The sequence below is a fragment of the Phoenix dactylifera genome, chromosome 4 (assembly GCF_051530095.1).
Source record: "Phoenix dactylifera cultivar Ajwa chromosome 4, Ajwa_hap1_PhDact_Kaust_v1.1, whole genome shotgun sequence".
Taxonomy (NCBI): domain Eukaryota; kingdom Viridiplantae; phylum Streptophyta; class Magnoliopsida; order Arecales; family Arecaceae; genus Phoenix; species Phoenix dactylifera.
The window spans coordinates 7,549,547-7,570,696 of NC_143193.1; the positions used below are offsets into that span (position 1 = coordinate 7,549,547).

A 21,150-nucleotide genomic window follows, 5' to 3' on the forward strand; every position below is an offset into this window, starting at 1 on the left:
GAAGCTAGGTAAGAACCCGGCAACTTTGATTGGCCTCTCTCTCCCCCCCTTCCGTGGTCCTAGAAAGCTTTGATTCTGGCCGGTGATCGTCGAAATTTGGCCAAGAGGAACGAGTGCTCTGTTTCCCCTGTTTTCATGGAAACTGACCTTCTTCTTCTTTTTTTCGGCTGGTTCTGCCGTTGATGCTTGTTGCCGGGGCCTTCCTCCAATCCTCTGCAGTGGCAAGACTATATTTGAAGCTCCGACCATTAGGATGCATGATGTTCCTCGGTTGAAAAGGGGCTAGGGTCTGAAAACTCTATTTTGGGTGTGTTGGTGTTGTCGGCCGCTAATTGGTCAGCCGTGGATCCCTAACCCGAAGCACCATATGCAGCCACCCTCTTCCTCTCCTTTCTTCCTCCTTTAGCTAAAGAGAGACCTTGTCCTCTCTTTCTCTCTCTTCACCACTTTCTTTCTCTTTCTTATTTCTTTCTCTATAAAGTTTCTCTCTCTTGATTCATGGCCAGAAATGTTGATTAATCGAGGTTGATCCATGACCCCTAATTGAACCCAAACTAAGATTCTCTCTCTTTTCCATGCTTTCTCTCTCTTGTTTCTATCTACTGAAATTTCTCTCTACTCTCTCTAGGGTAGTTGGATCCAGTAGGAACTCTTCGCAATGATTTTGAATTAACCCTAGTGAAGGATCCTGATCTAGAGTCGTCGGGCGGCATGCCAATCCCATCCTATCTCCTCTTAAATACTATTAGATTTGATTGTCTTGATCTTTATTAAGCATCTATGCCCTAGTCCGAGCATGATATGATGAATTTCACTTTAACCGAACTGACCAGGGTGTCATGCACTTTCGCATGGTCAACCTTGTGAGGGTATTGGAATTAAGATTTTATTCTTGAAATAATTGTGATAAATTTTGATTGAAAATATACTTTTAAAATATCAGGATCTGAGAAGAATTTTGAGATTTATTAGATCTGTTAGTTGAGTTGTGATCAACGTAAGTAATATAACCATTTTTCTAGATTTATCAACAAATATAAATACTTTCCATATCGAATTACTCTTGATTCATGAACTTGAAGTATGGAGTGTTATTGTTATATATGCCTCTCTCGAGAATATTGTATGATTCTTAATTGAACATATTAAATTCGATATGGATTATATTTGATTAATTTTTATATCACATCTTCCGATTTAGAATACTGAACATGTTTTGAGAAAAAGAATTTTGAATCGAAATGGATTTGGACCGCAGCCAGACTATGTATCGATACTCTGCTAATGGAAGCCATATGCTTATATATCGACAACCTGCCAGCGGAAGTTATACGCTGATATGTCGACACCCTACTAGTACGGGTTATACGCTGGCATATCGACACCCTACCAATAGGAGTTGTACGCTAGTATATCGACACCCTATTAGTGTGGGTTATACGTTAGCGTATCGACACCTTGCTAGTGGGGATTATACGCTGGCATATCGATACCCTGCCAGTGGAAGTTATGCTGTGGCACTATGATGTGATTATAGTTCTGGGTTGTCAAGATGAACTTGATGATTTGAAAAGTAATTGATTTATGAAATAAGATTTGAAATTTTGAAGTGATTGGATAGCTTATTGATTGGATAGCTTAATTTATCTAACTTAAGTGTTCATTGCTTACTAGGCTGTTTAGCTCATTATACAATTTCTTATTTTTTTTACAGATTCACATAACTAGCCTATCAGAGTTTTTAATATGGGACAGCAATTAGAAGAACTACAATACAAATTATCTTAGATTAGAGTTTATTTAAATTATGTATTAGCTTAGACTAATGTTAAATTTTGAGACATTATAAGTTATGTTAGTTAATAAAATAAAGATTGCATACCATTAGTTAAATTATTTTCGTTGTCTAATTTTGATATCATGATGAGATGCCTTGCATGCTCATGAGGAGAGTTTCTTACGAGTATGCGGCAGTTGCTGCGACCCTCGACTCGCGATCTCAAATTGGAGGCATGATAATATGTATGCATATTATATATATATATATATATGTATATATATGTATGAATATATTTATGCATGTATGTGCATATATATATATATATATATGTGTGTGTGTGTACTCTTTTTTTGTAAGGTGCATAAGTTATAGTTCCGTGGCCTAGCTTGGATCTTGAACGGAGCTAGCTCAAATAATAAAACTCTTGATACTATTTCTCTATAGAAAAAAAATTAGAGGTATCTACTTTCTTGAGAAATCTAAATTGTTTTTTTTGTAGGCCAGATCCATGGCGCCTCACAGCTGCTCTCCTTGAACGGATATTAGATCACTTAAGGCCGATTTGGTCTTTTTCTAATTTTTTTTCTGATATAGCATTTAGGTCCCATTTAAATTAACAATTGGTTAACATTCTATTAAGTTATGAATTAAAGTGCTGGATAAAAATAAATATTTGAGGGATAAGCGTAGATTTTTCAAATTACTGGATGTAAGTATAATTTATCTCTAATCTCAATTTTTTTTTTTATAATTTACTCACCACTTAGGAGCAATTTTGACTTTTTATATAAGATAAAAAATTCACTAATGCCGTTAATTTAACTGGGTGTAAATGTAAATTTTACGAACTATTAGGTATAAATATAATAAATATAAACCTCAAGAAAACTTTTGTAATTTACTCTAAAATATTTATATTATTACATTATTTGTTACACTACCACTATTTTTATTTTAATTAGTAATAATAACATTAATATTATACCTATTATTAATAATACAAATATTATTATAGTCGATAACCTATTATTAATTTGAAGTTCCAATTTAGTGAAAAAAAACCAGTCCATGACTGCGAGGGAGATTGGTGCTCTCAGCAAAATAGAGTGGTGCTTGAAAGTAGCACCGGTGTATTATGTTTCTATTATGGAGAGACAAAAAATTCCAGTTGGGAATCAAAATCATATCTAAAATAACTCCTCGAGCCTTTGTTGTAACAATGGTTGCATGTAAAGATAAGAGCTCATGGACAGTCACAGTGTTGATAGGGATGAAGGGGAGGCAGCTACTATAATCAACACATAGAACCCTGCTGTCGATGCCATCGCAGCGCCAGAGGGATCAAGCATCACTGCTGATCTCCGGTGTGATGGTGTGGGTGTGGGCAGAAAAAAATTCATGTTTGTACAAGTTCCTCGAATTGATTAATTGGTGATTGCTGCATAGCTATGTATCTTGGGGACTTGGATGAATTTAAATCTCAAAATCCAAAAAAAATTTGGAATCTGCAGATCATTGCTTTGGTTACAAATACTTATCACTGATGAAACACCTATAAACACAAGCAAGTGTGCTTCTACAACTAACAATCCAACTAGTAGATAGGCTTAAGCATAAATAATATTAGTCGCAACATGCAAGTAGTACTTGATGAACTATGCGAGAATCCATTAAACATAATATACCATATGTAAAATACATTTAAAAGATAAATATTATGTGAATGTAACCAACTTGTGCATGCATGAATATACATTCACCAATTAAGATAAAGATGTAGTGCAGCTATGCATTATAGGCTCTATGAATCAAGAAAGCATGCCGTCTGCCAAGACAATCATACCTTAAAATTGTTGAGCACCAAAATTAAGAGAGAGAAAGTGTTTTTTTGGGACATTGTTTCAAGGGAAACAAAAATTAGTATGCAATAAATTTTTCTAATGCCCTGAATCAAGAATTGTGATGACTCAGCAATAAGTAGGTCCCAACAAGAATGACTTTTCCTTCTTGACAAAAGGAAAAATGAAAACGACAGAGGTTAATCACCAGCTCATTAACTTTTCTGATCAAACCTCGAATCTAAACAGCTACCCTTTTATTTTCTTATTCACATAAAAATTCCAAAAGCATTCATTTTCTCATTGAAAGAACAACTCCATTGCTATTATAGTTTTCCTCAAGGTTTGACAAACTGACACCAAGAACCGGTCGGCGTCCGATACGGTTCGGTATCGATTCAATACCAGATTGAACCAATAAGATAGTGGCAGCTGGGCCATACCTAATCCGGTTCGAAGTCGGATTGACTCGGTGTGAACCAGCCAATAAAAAACCGGTTTCAGACAATAAAGAACCGGTTCCGACCGGTCCAACATCGATTTTGGCCGGTCCAATATTATTTCTCGTTGATAGAGACCAGAACCAAATATGAATGACGAACCGATCTAGTTTCATATTAGGTTAGTTTGGTACTGCCTGAATCGAGCGATTCGGCCTAATTCGGCAGACCTTACTTTTTTTGCTAAATTGTTCAATTTTGCATGAGAGGTTGCTAATGGCAGTAAGTTACAGAGTGCCTATAAAAAGATCTTCAAAATCGAACTCCTGTGGTTCTAACAAGCTGATTTGTCCATCTAAACTTGTTATCATACCCTGGAGTTTCCACCAACGGAAAGAAATCCATGCATAAAAAGGAAAAAGATAACCGTTACATCATAACTAACAGAAAGAGAGAGCATTTGCTGTAGTAGATGGTGATAAATGTTGAGTTTCTGATTCCAAATGCCTTTATAGGCATGGAAACACAAATAACAAGATGTCAATGAAAATAACCAAGAACTTGACCACCTACATTCTGTCTGATAGCTTCCTCATGATCCAAAACACCATTTGGGGTTGTGATCACGACATATCCCCACTGCAGAAAAGCAAAATCAAATTCAAACTATTGATCATCTCTCCCATCGTTAAATGGGAAAATACAATATCATTATCTACAAGCAATATATTTTTCGGAGTATCCACATAAGGCATGACTAGAATATGCAATCAACATTTCAAGTATTTGCCCTAAACTCATTGCTTGGTTAACATAGCATAACACAGTTGGCTGCATCTAAACATTAGGATAAGTTGAACAAAAACATAGACATATCAGTTAGTCCAAAAGGCACTATAAAATAACATAATTTGGCAATGACAGACATAAACTAGACAAATGAGTTTGCACTTTAATGCAGTCCATCTGTGCAAGGCAAGCATCATCTTTGCTGCCTTTTCATTACCCGAATCAATTAAATTAAGCAAAAATCACATATCATCTTGGTAGTTGAGATAGATAAGCATGACCGCCACACCACAGTGCATCTTTTGAACTTCGAAAATACAAATAAATACCAAAATCTTACTCCTATGTAGTGCCACAAGTAATATTATCAACATTAAAATAACAAAATATATTATGTAAAACCAAAGAAAACTAAACCCTATTGTTCTTTTACGTGACAAATATATGGCCTTTTTTTGAAAGTCAACATGCATGCATAGACATAACAGTTTATATAGCGTGATTTACTTTGGGAACCTACAGATTTGTGGTGAGCGAGGTAAACCCATTTAACCTGCTTCCATTACAACAATTAAGCAACTAGAGATGAAAGCAGTGTTACTCATATGCTAGATGAACAATGTTCTTTCTGCGACTACAAATGATGAATATGTGGAGTAATTAATCTCATCTCTTTCCAATAGATTTTTCCTTCCAGAAAGTTAGCAGGTTCACAAGCAATGTGGCTTCTGTGAAGGTCCAGCCACAAAAGGGTAAATCCATATATACCCACTTAACAACTCATTTAAGGAAAACAGCGGACCTTTGCTGGGTTAACTTCCAGAACAAATGAAAATGACTTATGTTGTTATTCTTCTTCAAACTATGTATTTGGGAACTTGTCTACAAGGATGGATGTCTATATGCTGTGTTACTCAGACACCCGAGTCTGGCTACAGGAATCATGTCAGATATGTACGCTAATCAGATATGCAACAGACATCTGGATTCTCTCTCTCTCACTCTCTCTCCCTGTGCAGCTTCTAGAGATAGGTGGGTAATTAGACACTCCCCGTAATGAGTTCTACCAATCATACAGACATTATATATGAAAGTTACCCCTTTTCCCTTATATAGACATTGGCCAAGAACGTAGATATCAAACCACCTTTGCAAAATATCCCTTTTCATAGGAATAGTCCAAAGCTAATTAGGAAGTTTAAGAAATATATACACACACATATAGTAAAGGACCTTAACAAATAATATCTTCTAATAGTTTTAATAATATTTAAAAATAAATACAATTTAGTTAAAATTATCTTTTCTACATGTCCCAGTATCTTCTTTTCTTCCCCTTGCCAAGCAGACACTTGAACACAGTGTGAATCTAATGCTCATATCCATGTCCATGCAACACTGTCTATGTGGTTTCAAATATTGGATTTCCTTGCGGTGTTTATGTCCTTCTTGAGTTAGCTGTGCCCTAATCCTCGTGTTTCTCTTTCCTTAAGGTATATATTCTCATCAACCTACTTGCCCTCATTAAAATGAACAAGACATATCATTTCTAGAGGAAAAAAGGCATGAGATGGATCAAAATGATGTTCAGTGGGCAGGCAACCAGTCAACTTCATGATTGTCAGCAATTTATATCAATCTTCTAAATATTATGGATATAACAAAGAATAAAGTTAATTTAGTGCATTCAACAATTCAACATGATTGAGATATAACTTTTATGACCAAAATTAATAGAGATTTTCTTTTAATGCTTTTAGAATCCTTTAATGCAGTCTGATTTTTGGTTTCTAAAGAAAGGACAAAGGAACATCAAAACAATATATAATAGGGGCTGTGAAATCAGAGAAAGATCTTCTCGGCCACTTATAAGTGATATAAGTATGTGCTTTTCGAAATCCCTTGAACTGTAAGGAGAGAGCCAAAGGCAAAAGGAAGTTCATATGCCACAGCTAAATATAAGTCCAAAAGATGATATGGCAATATAAAGCTTTATTTATAAACTAAATGTCTTCCAAGATTGTTCATCTCCTAACTAGGAACCTTTAATTCTTATCCAATACAAGTGAGAATTAAAAATAACAAATTCCAGATTCCATGTAAACTTATATAAATCATCTAGGAGGATCACCAGGCCCGTTGTGGACCATCCTAGCCAACCCAGTAGGCCTGGACAAGGTCCAAGAGCAAGATCCACCAAATCTAGGATTTAATTATGAACCTTAACTTTCGGAGATCATAACTTTCTCATCCAACAACCATTTTTGTCATGCTAGCCACTAAAACAAAGGTCTCAATGAGTACTATGATAGTGCATCGACTCCCCAAGGGTTGCATGCACACACCAATTGGGGGCCTACAATGATGTTAGGGCCTAGAAAAGGGCCGATCATAGAAAAAAAATTTTTTTTCTAGAAAAGACTTTGACTGAGTATATCTCTCAATCCAGAAAGAATTAAAAAAATGCAGTTGAAAACAAAATTGATGTAGGAGTCAAAATTTAGCTCCATAAGGATTTTAACTTTTCATGATTATTTTTTTGAGTCATATCTATCTTAGGACAGCTCTAATCTCTACCAACTAAAAAAGGAATCCGACTTGAATTTGCAAGGGCAGGCCTAACTAATATAAATAGAGACGTCATAATCTATTTTATCACAAAGATAATAAAAGAAAAGAGGATCTAGAACCCTACTTTCACCAATTTCCTTCTTTTCTACTACTTTTCGAGAGGTCTGAGTTGAGTAGATTAAAGAAATTCTCTTCTTTACCACAATCAAATCAATAAAAAGCCATACAAATCACCTTAAAAATAAATTATACCTAAAAATCATCTCTAAGAATTTCCTAATCAACACAGGCCAATAGTAGGACTAAAAGGCACCAAATAAACTTAATATATAACTCAAAGACCCACTCAAGATTGCCACAGAATTCAATACAAAGATAACAAGAAAATATAAACACTGTCCATGCCTGAGAAGATATCCAAAACATAAAAAAAGTGAAAAGACATCCAAGACTCAAATGTTAATGCTTACAACCAACAACAATAAATTAAAAAAAATAAACTTGACTAATTTTAAACTTAATCATTACTTGTCTACAACATAAACCTTTTTAAAAGAAATTGAACATTAAATAAGAGTATTTTTTTTATAGTTTAATTTTTTTTATGAATTAAAAAAACAAACCAATTCAATAAGTGCATTGGCCATGAAACACTTAAAAAAAGGGTTAAAATAACCTAGCTATGTACAACTAAATGTTGTGAGTACCATTGTGAGCAAGGTAAAATTAAACATAAGGGACATAATGGTGAATAGCGCGCAAGGCAGGGAACCGACAATACAAAAGAAAGCCATGATAAATGTTTGCTGGACTTCAATCATTTCATATTCAAGATAGATGAGGTTTTGGAAAGGATAACTACATTTTTAGGCTTGTGATAATGGATCGGAATTATTGGCACCTATGCAAACCGACCAAGCCACCCAACATAAACATAAAACCCCTTTAGGTGGGCATCAAATTGCCATGGGGGCACTGGATTGGTGCCCTATGGACCTTAACCCCTTAGCTTTGATGAGTAACATAAGTAGGATAATAAATACAGGAGATTTATCTAGAAAAACAAACAGAAGGTTAACCACTCATTTTCTAGACTGATAAATGTGGATGGTGTGGTTAGTTCTGACACACTTGGAGTCACAAGAGGAAAATCTCCAATTAGAGACAGGACCTTCTTGAGGCCTTGCTTTTGTTTCATGCTTTTTTTCCTTGTGGACCTCTTTATTTATCGTATGTCAAGGTACTTGAATAAACCTCCAAAACCATCTCTTCTTCATGAAAGACCAGTACAAAGTTTTATTTAGAAGTGCCAAAACCACATAGATCCGGTGAGATGCAGGATAAGTTAAACTAACACCACATAATTCTACGATTTTAACATATCACAATAATTAATCAGGAGTTAAGAATAAAAGAATGTTTCGATGTGTTCCTAAAATGAAACAAATAAATGACATGTTAGACAAATGAACTGATAACACAAACCTGGCGTGTTGGAAGTATGCGCAATCGGTATTCTTCTATGTCCTTAGCCTTGATGTCCTGCCTATAGGTAAGTGCTCGACAATCAGTTACCCTGCCTTGCAACTCTACATTGACTCTTCCCACTCTATGTGGATCAAATACCTGAAAATCTTTGATATATCCTGCAAACAATAATCAAATTCTCATAAATGCAAACTTGAACTAATTATATGGACAGAATGGACTTGAACTTGCCTGAACACAATGAGAATGTGTGAATCTAAGGCTAAGAAGTGGTTAAGCATTTCCATGCAAGATCACCAGCTCGAGTGTGGAATTTCAAATTCCAAGTGACATTCCTCTAGAGGTAATCAGATATATTTTACAAATATCAGTTAAGCTTTTGATTAAAATGGTAAATCTGAGATAAAGCTGTAACTTCAAACATACCAGACAATCATTTTGAGCATTTGCTCTCATAAATGATCCTAGTTGGAGTCAGGACCTCTATTTGTAACTTATAGCTAACCAGTATCAAGAACATGCCATACGTGTGATTTGTTCCAAGGAAAAAGAAATAGAGTAAAAGGGGATAGAAGGGGATAGAAGGGTGAAAGAGACTTCCTCTTTCCCTGCTTGGGTAGAGGATGTGAGATAAGTTATAAAACCTACTTTTCTATTTTCTATTTTATTTGCATTGGGACTATAATTCATGTCCTTTTAATTATATAGGGATGTAATATATGTCCTTTAAATTAAAAAATAATCAGGCTATAAATAATGGTCTAGTTACAGAATAGGGGTCCGGCTACCTAACCTTCTCCCGTTAAATATAGTTGATGAGGTTGGATGATTATTTAATTGCTAGAAGCCAGGTTCTCAGAGCCTTCAAATCTGCCACTTGTTCGTCTCCTCTGTGTTGGTCATTATCTATTCTCCTTTAGTACTAACAAACAGTTGAAATTAATTTATATATTAGAAAACCTACTGTCATGGCCAAAGCCTCAATAATCTACACCATTTAAGAAGATCCTGATCAACTTGGAACTTGTGGACCTAGTCTTGCACTGCTATCTAAGATATAATGTATACTTCAAGAATAATATTTAACTCATTATCGATGAATGAGCAAGTAAACTCTGACCACTTTATTTATTCATACAAAACAAACTTCACAATAAGATACATGGAACGCTTCATGTACAAGGAGGACAGGAAATGATGAAGCTACACATTAATATACAGATCTTCTGTTATTTAACACAATATCCAAGATCAAGCAGATCAAGTGGAGAATTGGACGAGCAGGTTTTACGCTCTCTGCACAGCTAAAACTATAATTAGATGTGATTCCTTCGACATTTTGCTCGGTTCTTTCGAAAGCAAACTCTGACTTGCAGAAGATTATCCCAGCATAAATGCCTTCACATCAGATATGACAAGATTTTTTGTGGTCTAACTAATGATCAAACAAGGTACATATAAATGTTCCAAACCACTGAGCAAAACTTTCTTACATGGCATTAACAGCTAAGTTTGTTTTCACCTCACTAAGCTGGCTGAGAATGTTTATTTGCCGCAGATTCTTGATAGTCACAACAGTGATCCAATATCTTCAAGCCTTGAACGTCATCCACCATAACCATGATCAATATGCCCTCCAACTAATGGGTTGCAAGTCATAACAATACTGACAATTCTCAAAACATAGAAAATTAAGACTTCGATTTCAGTTTATACCATTGTTTACTCCTACTATATGGAGCAAATCATCAAGTTCTTCCAACTAAATAAACTCTCTTGCTTTGATATTCAGACAGTGTTCCTGATTCCTGAAGAAGTTAAGCAACTATTCAACATATGCACATTCCTCATGTACATTTCCTGAGTGCAATCCAGATTCAAGACACATTTAACTTAGATCAACTTTTTTTTTTATTCTAAGAAACTAAGACTAACTCAATATGTTGACTTAAACCTTCCTCTAAACCTTTGAATCCAATCATTTTTGAAAGATCAGCAATCCGATACAGAATAATCCAACTGCTGGAAGTAGGTCAAAGGTCCTGATAAATTCAATCTATTACAGATCATATTTATAGTAGAAAGAATGTGGAAAGGAGTACAAAATGAGGTCTCAAGAGAGAAGTGAAGGGTGGATTATGTGGCCAGCTAAATGGATAAAAGTTTGATCTACCAACCTTGCAAATATTTCAAGACTTCATAGTCAACCTGACATTAGCCCTTTTTAGAGAGGGTGAATTAGCCCTTCTTATGTTTGAGTACTAGAGAGGGATTTTTTCCCTGGGTAGGGAGAAGGGGGAGAGGAGGGGGCCCCGGAAGGTGGGGTACATGAAGTCCCAGAATATTAACTATAACTATTTAAGCTTAGCAAACAGGACAACCAACCAGGGGTCTAAAAGCATACTGATGAAGAAACAGTAAAAAATGGTAAAACTCTTATATTGAGTATCATATTTACTATAAGGCATAAATGCTTCGTTAAAGAGCCAGTTCAAATATTATCTTACACATGCAGTACCACATGCGGATAGAATAACTAATCCCATCGATTCTCAAAAATAGGAAAAAAAACTTCAAGTTACTTGCAAAAATTCTGTATAAATGCTATCCCCAATCAAATAATCTCAGCCACTAAATATATTTTAGAGATTTGTTGTCAAAAAAAAAAAAAAAGCTTTACTAGCTTAATTCATAAGGAAATTACAAGACAAAAACCTAAAAGAATCAGTGTCATCCTAAAATGAACTTCATCCTGAGAATAGCAACAAGCATGAAATTCTCTTTACCAACTAAAGATAACCAACATCAGATAAGAAGAAATAGTTTCTGTTTGGGGGATGGAGCTTGTGACCTTGAGCTTTAATGTCCAAAAATGTCAAATATTTTGCAATGGAACTGTCATATCCAATCTGCTAGAGTGGACTCATTCTTGAATTCAAGGACAAAATGACAATCTCTGTTCTTTCCTAGTTGACTGGAAAATTGACTATGAAAATACCATATAGAAGCGTGCTCTCATAAAAATCTGAGACAGAGACCACAATTTTTTAAAAATCATATAAGTAAAGATAACCACCCTCCATCCCATCCAAGAAATTAGGGTAATGGTAGCAAATCCTGATTACAAGATATGTGACCTAGTAAACTTCTCAAAAAGTGTAATTACATGTAAAGTTGCCCATTCTTTAGTTAGCATCAGCAATCAGTCTGAAATTTTCCACTAACTGGGACCAACTTCATTAGATAGCATCAACCTTCTCAAGCTGATATGCATCCTGTAATTCAGCGATGCTCCAATAGCCAAAATATGCGCTATAATACTATATCCAAGCAGATATCAGAAGTATGAAATGCATGTCTTTGTGTATAAAACCCAGGAATAAATCTTGCAACATACAATCCATTTTGACAGCATACTAAGTATATCCTTTTTCCTAATGTAGGCTTTGTACCAGGGAGGGCAGAGTGGGACGTGGACAGACTCCATCAGTTGTTCAGAGCACACCTAGCAGAGAGGATCCTTTCTCTCCCAGTACCAGGATGCGAGGGCCCAGATGTCAGGGTTTGGAGCACTTCATGCAGGGCTAGTGTTGGGCTGGGTGATCTGGCCCGGGTGATTCAGTGCGAGCATGAGAGTGGATGGGATGGTGCCTGGATTTGGAGGTCTAGGCTCCATCCGAGAGCAGCACTTTTTCTATGGAAGGTGATGTGGGACCGCCTTCCGACGAGAGCTGTGCTGAGCCGACGCGGTTTGGGGATCCCTGCGGAGTGTGGGGCCTGCGGTGCGGATGAGTCAGTTGACCATGCACTATTTGCATGCTTTTGGGCGAGGCAGACATGGCAGTGGTCGGGGATCCCAGAGGAGGTCTGGCGGGAGAGGAGATTGTTTCTACAGATGATTCGTCAGTGGCTGGCTAGCCCCCGGACATGTCTGGAGGCTACCCGAGCGATTTGCACCGCCCACCAGATTTGGTTGGCACGGAACACTCGCACCTTTGGCGAGCGTAGGATGTCGCCGAGGTTTGTTGCGGAGTCCGCTCGAGTATTGGCGATGGAGTCCAGACCTACCAGCCATTCAGATACGACCTTGATAGCTCGGGACACCTGGGGTTCTTTCTCTGCTCCGGCAGTTCTTCGGACGGTGTTCTTCACCTGGGAGCCCCCACCCCCGAGTTTCCTCAAGGTCAATTTTGATGGTTCAGTACTAGACAGTGGTACACGAGGCGGTGCCGGCTTTGTCATACGTGACCCTCATTCTAGGGTACTGGCAGCGGGCGGTTGCCGGCTATTTGACATATCAGTGCCAGCGGCGGAGTTGCGAGCTGCCTGGGCCGGCCTTTGCCATGCGCGGCGGGTATTGCGGGCTAGCTCGATCATCTTGGAGGGCGACTCATCCACTGTCATTGGGTGGATTCGGCGGGAGAGCATTGACCATCCTTTGATCCGGGATATTAGGTTGATGGTGAGGGATGTTGTGGCCTTTGAGGCTAAGCATGTATACAGGGAGGCCAACGGGGCGGCTGACTGGGTAGCTACATATGTAGCACACCATTCGGGTTACGCCCTGTGGTCAGGAGAGCGGGAGCTGCCATCGGCGCTACGCGAGATTTTGTATTTTGATGTTCTTGGGTGTATTCGGACACGCGTTGTTTGAAGAACCCGTTTTAAGCAAAAAAAAAAAAAAATGTAGGCTTTGTATACTTTCCATAACAACACCTCAAATTCAAGATGAACCTTACACCAGTAGTTCACCACAGGAAGTAGGAACTGACCAGAAGGTACAGTAGAATATGGACATGAGGTACGAGAGGATCTAGGAAACAAAGGAAGAGAGTGAACGGGAAAATGGCTAAGGTGCTGAACTGCAAAAAGGTGATGACAGCATGCTAAAAGGATGTGACAGCCAATGATAAGAAGTGAGAGTAATCGGAAGCACTAGGGCAACCAGCAACAAATCAAACATGCAATGGCAGAACAACAATCAGTCCTTAATCTAGAGGGAATAATGTGGAAATGAGTTTTATGAAGCATGTATCACAACCAGATAAGTTCATGTGGAATTAACAAGCCTCAAGCAATAAATTAGATGTCCAAGTGAACGTTTTGAATTGAACAATGTTATGTTAGGATTACAAGCTAGCTAGATGGCAAAAAGCCTTGCAAATTTAAAGACCTTGAATTAAGCCAGCAATAAAGTTAGCTAGTTGGCAAAGTCAACTAGCAGCTAGATAGACTAGCCATTCCAAAGCATTAATTCAAAATCATAAGCAAACATTGGTATAATATGCAGGCAAGCAATGTGAAGGCAAACCAAGACACCAATAGCGGTCACACATGGTAGGACTAGCTACTTCTCATTGCAAGCATTTCAGTACAATGAAGCAGTCTGAAGAAAAAAATACCATAGAACGCGTTCATGCACATGGAGTGTAACTGGTTAGTTATGGAATATCAAGGCTAGAGACGTAAGACAGCTAACATAGAATGCACATAAGTAATCTTGAGAAGTAAACAGATAAAAATGCTCGTCCTTAAGTACAAGCAAATTTGACTAAATTAAGGCTACTAGGCATGGTGGTAAAAAAAGCACCATGCGGCTTGAGAAAATGGAGTAAAAATTGAGCTAGGTAAAAAAAAAAACCAACTGTTCCATTAGGAGGCCAACCAGAGAAGGGCACCATAACAGTTGAAAGATGTGTCAAAGATTTCAGAATCTAAGGAAGAAAAGTAGGATGATCCAAGTATGCACAATGACAGTAAATTGACAACCAAAAAAACAGGAGATCAAAATACAATAATGTGAGTCAAGGGATAAAAGTGAAAGCTTCAAGGATCTTCGGAAGACAGTGCTCTAACCATGAAGTACTAGTAGGAAGTCATGAAATGGGTTAGAAAGCACTTGAGATGGGCAACAACAAATAAACGAACATAAGACAAGTGAACCTACGTAAGTGTAAGGATCGACCTAACCTAAATAAATTCGAGTCAGGAAAACCTAGAACTGAGTTGGATGGAGCGATCACACTTAACTGGATGTTCGTTCCAGATGATCCAACAGGAAAGGAAAATAATCAGTCTACTGAAGTAGGCAATAAGTTAGATGAATTGAACGCAAACAAAAAATAGATGAAAAGCTCAAAAATGTAGGTGTTACAGTAGATCAACAAATTAACGAGGTAGTAGCATCCAGGATAGTGAACTTAGAGACAATAAGAAGATTTGAAGACACCCAAAATGTAAAGTATTAACAAGTGAATGGCGACGAAAGATCTTACAGTTTTAAATCAGGCTAAAATATGAAGAAACACTAAGAGGAGACATATCAAAAATTAAGGAGCCAAAAGGAAGAATTAAAAGAATTTGAAACTAAAACAGTAAAAAAAAAAGGGTAGTTAATTAATCAAATAACATAAATTGTAAGCTTGTATGCTCCAAAACTGTAGTTAAAACACAAAATACGAGATTTGATGTTGTTATCATAAAATAATAAGGCATGAATCATAGATCAGAACCATATTTGCTTGAGTTGGGTAGATAAGGATATGCTGTAACTAGGATAAGGTTAAGAGTAAGCAAGCTTGACCAACCTGATAAATACTCAAGAAGTTAATCCAACTAGTAAATCAAAGCTGAAACATAGAAAAAAGTGCTGTCTAAGACAAGATAACAGAATTTCTAGTAGGTGGTCAGTTAAATGAATGAAAAAGATATCAAGAGATCAAATAGCCCATAAAAAATAAAACCATAGGAACAATGGGGTATGTTTGTTAAAAAAAAAAGGGTATTCAAGGTGATGAAATAATGGGTATAAGCTATTCCCCCTACCGTGAAGCCCCCCAATAGTTACATCCATGCATGAACACATAGATACATGCAAAAATACATAAACACATGCATGCATTCAGACATACCCTAAACACTAAAAACACGCATACAAGCATGGATCCATGCATGCGTGCATGCATACGTACCTACCCTAAACCCTAAACACACACCCACATACATACATAGATATACACATACACACATACATAAGTGCATACATACATACACATATATGTACGTATTACATACATACACATATACATACGTACACGCATTCATACATACACATATATAAATACATGCATGCATTCATGCATGCATACATACATACCAACCACACTTGCACTCGCCAAAAGAGAAAAACAAGGAGAAGGAAGAAAGAGCCCTATGATCAATATATGACAAACCTCTTAGTAGAGGCAGATAACACATCATTTGATATTGGTGCATGCTGATTCTCCACATTTATTTTGGTCAAGGTTGCAAAGTGGAAAGAAGATGACTACAAATAAATCTGTGTATTAGCCATATATCTCAGAAACTAAGTCCATCTCTGTGGAGGCAAGGGATGATGAATTTGTGCTTCAGTACCATTAAGCTTAGAAATTGTTGAACTAAATCCAACATAATAACATGACATTAAGCTAAACACATTTCGTGACAAGCATTTGCGCCTACTGTCTAAGACAATGCATTAAAGGATCAACGCAGAGACCCATGAATAGGATACTATAATCATCTGCCTCATAAGAAAAAAAGATTGCATATAGGCAACATATTAAATATGCATGCTCTATAACACCACTCTGCTCAATATTTCTAACACATTTATTACTGACAGAACAGGGGCATTCCTTCTGATACCAAAAAGAATGTTTAAAGTAGATAAATTGTGGGGAAATAGGTCATATTTGCTAAAAACCAAGGTTAAATTGGACTTTTCTAGATTGCATGCATTTGTGCAATAAAGTAAGAAGACAAAAGGAAATAAAAGAAAGGGAAGAACAAGAAGTAGAGAGATGAGAAGCTCACCACAAGTCGAGATATATCATAACATCCACCATAAAAAAAAAATTGCAAATTTAAGATCTAATTTTGGCCACCGGCAAGCTTCAACACCCTACATATCTCTTTGTATGACCAAGATACACATACTTTGCCCATTCAAAGTCAGAAAAACATTTTCTTCTGCTTTTTTCTTTTTTCAAACAAATATTTGAGTGGGCTTTTCTTTTTCAATCCTAATTCAACTTTTAGGGGCAAAGCTTGATCGTTTAGGTTCAAATGCATGGACTGAAAGCAAACCGCAGTATAGAACAAATAATACATAACTATCACAATGGGAAAAAGAAAAAACAAATCATTATAACACAGTATAATAACTTCTTGAAGGAACACAAAATTCTCTTGGCAACATGTTAAGCTTGATGGAAAAATTTGCCTATTGAAAAGTAACCAACCATAAAAAGAAAAAAAAAAGAGAGAAAAAATTGGTGCATCTGACTATGACCAAAAAATTCAGAATTTTGAGTTGACAGCTCCTATGGTATCTGTTACAAAGTTCATTTTCCAACTTCAGAATAAAATAAAATCATCATAAATAATTCTTAAAAATTTTGTGTATGATCTCAAAATTCCAACAAGCTAAGATAACCAAATTGTAGCTGGGCAAGTAGATATTTGCTTCAGGAATGTTGGATTGCAAGGGAAAAAGGCCTGGATAACAAGGTTTCAACAAAAATCCTGATTTCTGGTTGTCTGTTTTGCAGGAAAAAATCAAAAATAGGAAATAATTGGTAATGGGAAGAGGATGTTTCTCCAGCTGCCACTCAATTCCTTAGAGAATTATTTCTGAAATGAACCTACCAAAGTTACTCTAAATTTGGTTATACATCTGCTGCTCGCAGAAACTTTGGAATGACTGGATACTTACTAGCTTGATTCCATTTGGCTAAAAGAGACAAACAAAAGGGAAATATTTCTGTTCTTGCGGGGATGTTCTAAAAGACCAACTACAGAGGAAAATGAATGAATAATGTCATAAACTTGCTCCTAGATGAATTTTGTGCTGATCCAATGTAGAATGCCCAAAGCATTACTTGTTTAATTAACATCCACTATACATGTATGGAAACGTTACTTTTGTTAGACTGGACTTGGTAGATGGAGTCAAGTTTTCTCTTTAGAAGAGATAATCGTAATCCATGTATGATGAATATGCACAAGAGAATGGGATGATCGCAGGACTTGAATTAGAAAGAAATTCAAACTATTTTAAGAGGTTATACATCAGTTAAGGACATCCAAGATTGCATATTTCCATCATATACTTGATTCTGCAATTGAAATGATGTATAAGCAACTTACCACAGCCTACAACTAGACTAATGCAACTGCAGTTGCAAGTGGTTCATCTGCAGCTAACTAAACAGCCTACATATGAGGAAAAGATGATGACATGATGTCTGAGTGTAGATTCTTTTCAAGAATACATGGAGAACCAGTTACACTCTAGAACACTGATTCGTACATGCATGTCTGAAGATACAAATTACTCCTTGGAGGAAAAATGGAATATCAGATCCATCACCCATATAGAAACTTCTACTTATGCATCTACATAATAGGATTGCACTCCATGTGCTGTCTTGAATCATCTACTACTACAACATGTAAGGATTTATATCATCATCCATACAAAGCCTACCATATACATAGGATGACAGCATATAATGTGTATACCCCATGTACACGCAAAGACATGCAAATGCAAGCACAGACACATGTAAATGAATGAACAAACGCATGTGCACAGGAACGCATAAGGGATAGCCCTTATATATGGGATCAACTTTTATTACCAAGGTATAGGCCACCAAAGTTTGAAAATGTTTTAAACCAGCTTCCGACCGGACACCAATCCTTTATAAGTCATTGTGGAATTCCTGATCAAAGCGATGTCAGTGCCAAAAAAGGAGCATGCTAAAAGCCTAATATACCATTCCAAGGGTAGGAAACCTCCCTTATCGCTAGCCTAAAAGGCCAAATTGGATGGTAGCTGATCTAACCTTATTGGTTATGGCTTTCAAGCTTATTGAATCAAGAAGCCTACAAGGCTTCTCTTCAGCACAAACCACAAGCTAGTGATATAAATTGGACAAGAATTCCTCTATGAGCTATTTTTTGCATGCACATTATCCCACCCCAAATATTTTCATAGCAAGACTACCTCACGAACCAGTCATTCAAGTGATGATCGCGTCCACTCCGAGGTAGGAAGTGTGAAAAAAGCTATTTCAAAATCTGTATGGTTACAAACTTTCCTAAGCCCTAAATTTATGCCTAACTCTTATAATCAAGATTGTCGATATTCTTCCAACTTACTCTCCGATTAAAAACAGTATAAATCTGAAATAAAAAATTTCAGCGGAAGAATTAATAAGAAACGAGAGAAAAAAAAACCCAAGAATACAGCAACCGGCGAGCAAAAGTATAAAGAAGAAAAAAAGAAAGTAAAAAAAAAAAAGGGTGAGAATGTAACCTCGATATTTCATGATTTTGAGGAAGGAAGTCATGACGGTGGAGATGGGTTGGAGGTTGGCGGTGGCCTTCCCCCTCCTCTCCGCGTTCACAATGGTCCGAAGCGCATCGTTCAGTATCCTCCGCCCCATCTCCCCGCCCTTTTCTTCTTTCCTCCTTCCCTTTTTTTCTTCGCTCCGATGCTGCGAAGGATTCCGCGATTTTTTGGTGAGTAGACGGAAGTGGGGAGCGGGGGCGGCGGCGGCGGCTTGAAATTGCCGTGGGGAATGGGGGATGCGATGCCGGGAGCGACGCGATTTATTAGCTCGCCTGCAGAAGGTTTATATATATATATATGTTCATGGTTTTATTCGAGCCCAAATTGAGGCCCAGCCCGAAGTTCAAATTAGAGTGGTGTTTCGAATTGTCGCCAAACCTATACTTGCTTTTCCCAGCACTCCGGCCTCAACCAGCAGCAAGCCAGCCACTGAGCTTGTATACATTTGTAAAAGTCCGCAAAAAACTATCTATTTTAACTTCATGAAAGTAAAGTTGCTCTACTGCTTCTAACCTCCTTGCACAACAAATTATGTCAATTGATCGTCAATCCCCTGCGTTTCCTACCAAGGAGACAGTACCAATAACTATATGTGTATAGGATGAAAAATTTTAGCTCATGCAAATAGATAACGTATGTATTGCTGAATTCGATGGAATTATAGATCGATCTCCTCTTCTGCAACCTTCCTTGAAGTAAAGATTTCAGGTCCAAATTAACGTATGATCACCCACTCAGTGTGTTCTAAAACTGTTGAACTAGACTGAATTACAGAGAGCGCTTTGTCATGGGTTTCCGGTTTGACCACGAGTCAACCGATAAATGAATCAAATATCTAATCCCCATTAGTTATATATTTCTCCTCTAGAGCTGATCATTGGCTAGGCTTGGGCACAGAAAAGATCAAATTATAAATAAGCCTGGCTCGAAACTCGATTAAAAATGAATAGAGTTCAGGCTCGAGGCCCGGCTCGTGATCAGCTCAGACTCTCAATTGTAAATTGGCCCACTTACGTGAGCATGCTCTCTCTTTTCCTACTTGAACCTTCCCCCCATTTGCAAACTATGGTGTCGCATGGTAAAAGAAGATGAAAAGAAGGAAGAGGCAAGATACATGCTGTTACGGGGGAACTTAGCCACCATGCCCCACGTGACCGGCACGCGCGCCCAGGAAGACTACGGCAGCCCCTTGATCCAGCAATCCGACCCCGAGTCGGACATCTTCGGCTCCGCAGCCCGACCCCGAGTCGGCAGCCCCTTGATCCAGCAATCCGACCCCGAGTCGGACATCTTCGGCTCCGCAGCCCGACCCCGAGTCGGCTGCCCCTTGATCCAGCAATCCGACCCCGAGTCGGACATCTTCGTCTCCGCAGCCCGACCCCGAGTCGGACATCTCTCGATAACGACAGGCTATTCCCCAGAGGCACGCCGCAGCCTCCTGCTCCACTACTCCCTGCAACGGTTGTATCTGGCGCTGCTCCACGATCCCCTGTAACAGCCGTACAAGGCGGAGCTCCACTACGCCCTGTCATGGCCGTACCCAGCGCTGCCCCACGACGCCCTGTAACGGCCGTGTCAGTGGCAGCTCCATCGTGCCCCACGATGACGAACCCCCCTGAAAGACCCCCCAGCCTGGTATATATGCGGCTGGGGGGAGGAGGGGGGGGTAAGCGAGAACTACCAGAGCATTCTCTTACTTGCTACTATTATCTCTCCTTCTCCTCCAATCTCCTCTGACTTGATCGTCGGAGGGCCCCCACTACCCCAGTGGTGGTGCGAGGCTTGCTTGCAGGTTTCCCGATGGAAGGTGGAGCGCAATCAACACCAACCAAGGCAACTCAA

The 21,150-nt window shown here is 38.0% G+C and overlaps 1 protein-coding gene across 1 annotated transcript; it reads right to left on the minus strand.

The window, feature by feature from the left end:
• Nucleotides 1-4,438: 4,438 nt before the first annotated feature.
• Nucleotides 4,439-19,574, minus strand: LOC103721286 (small ribosomal subunit protein uS8my-like). Its single transcript, XM_008811430.5, has 3 exons — nucleotides 19,273-19,574; nucleotides 8,904-9,064; nucleotides 4,439-4,697 (listed from the first exon to the last, which is right to left on the minus strand). The coding sequence occupies exons 1-3, from the start codon at nucleotides 19,400-19,402 to the stop codon at nucleotides 4,599-4,601; spliced, it is 390 nt and encodes a 129-aa protein (XP_008809652.2). The 5' UTR covers nucleotides 19,403-19,574; the 3' UTR covers nucleotides 4,439-4,598.
• Nucleotides 19,575-21,150: the final 1,576 nt, after the last annotated feature.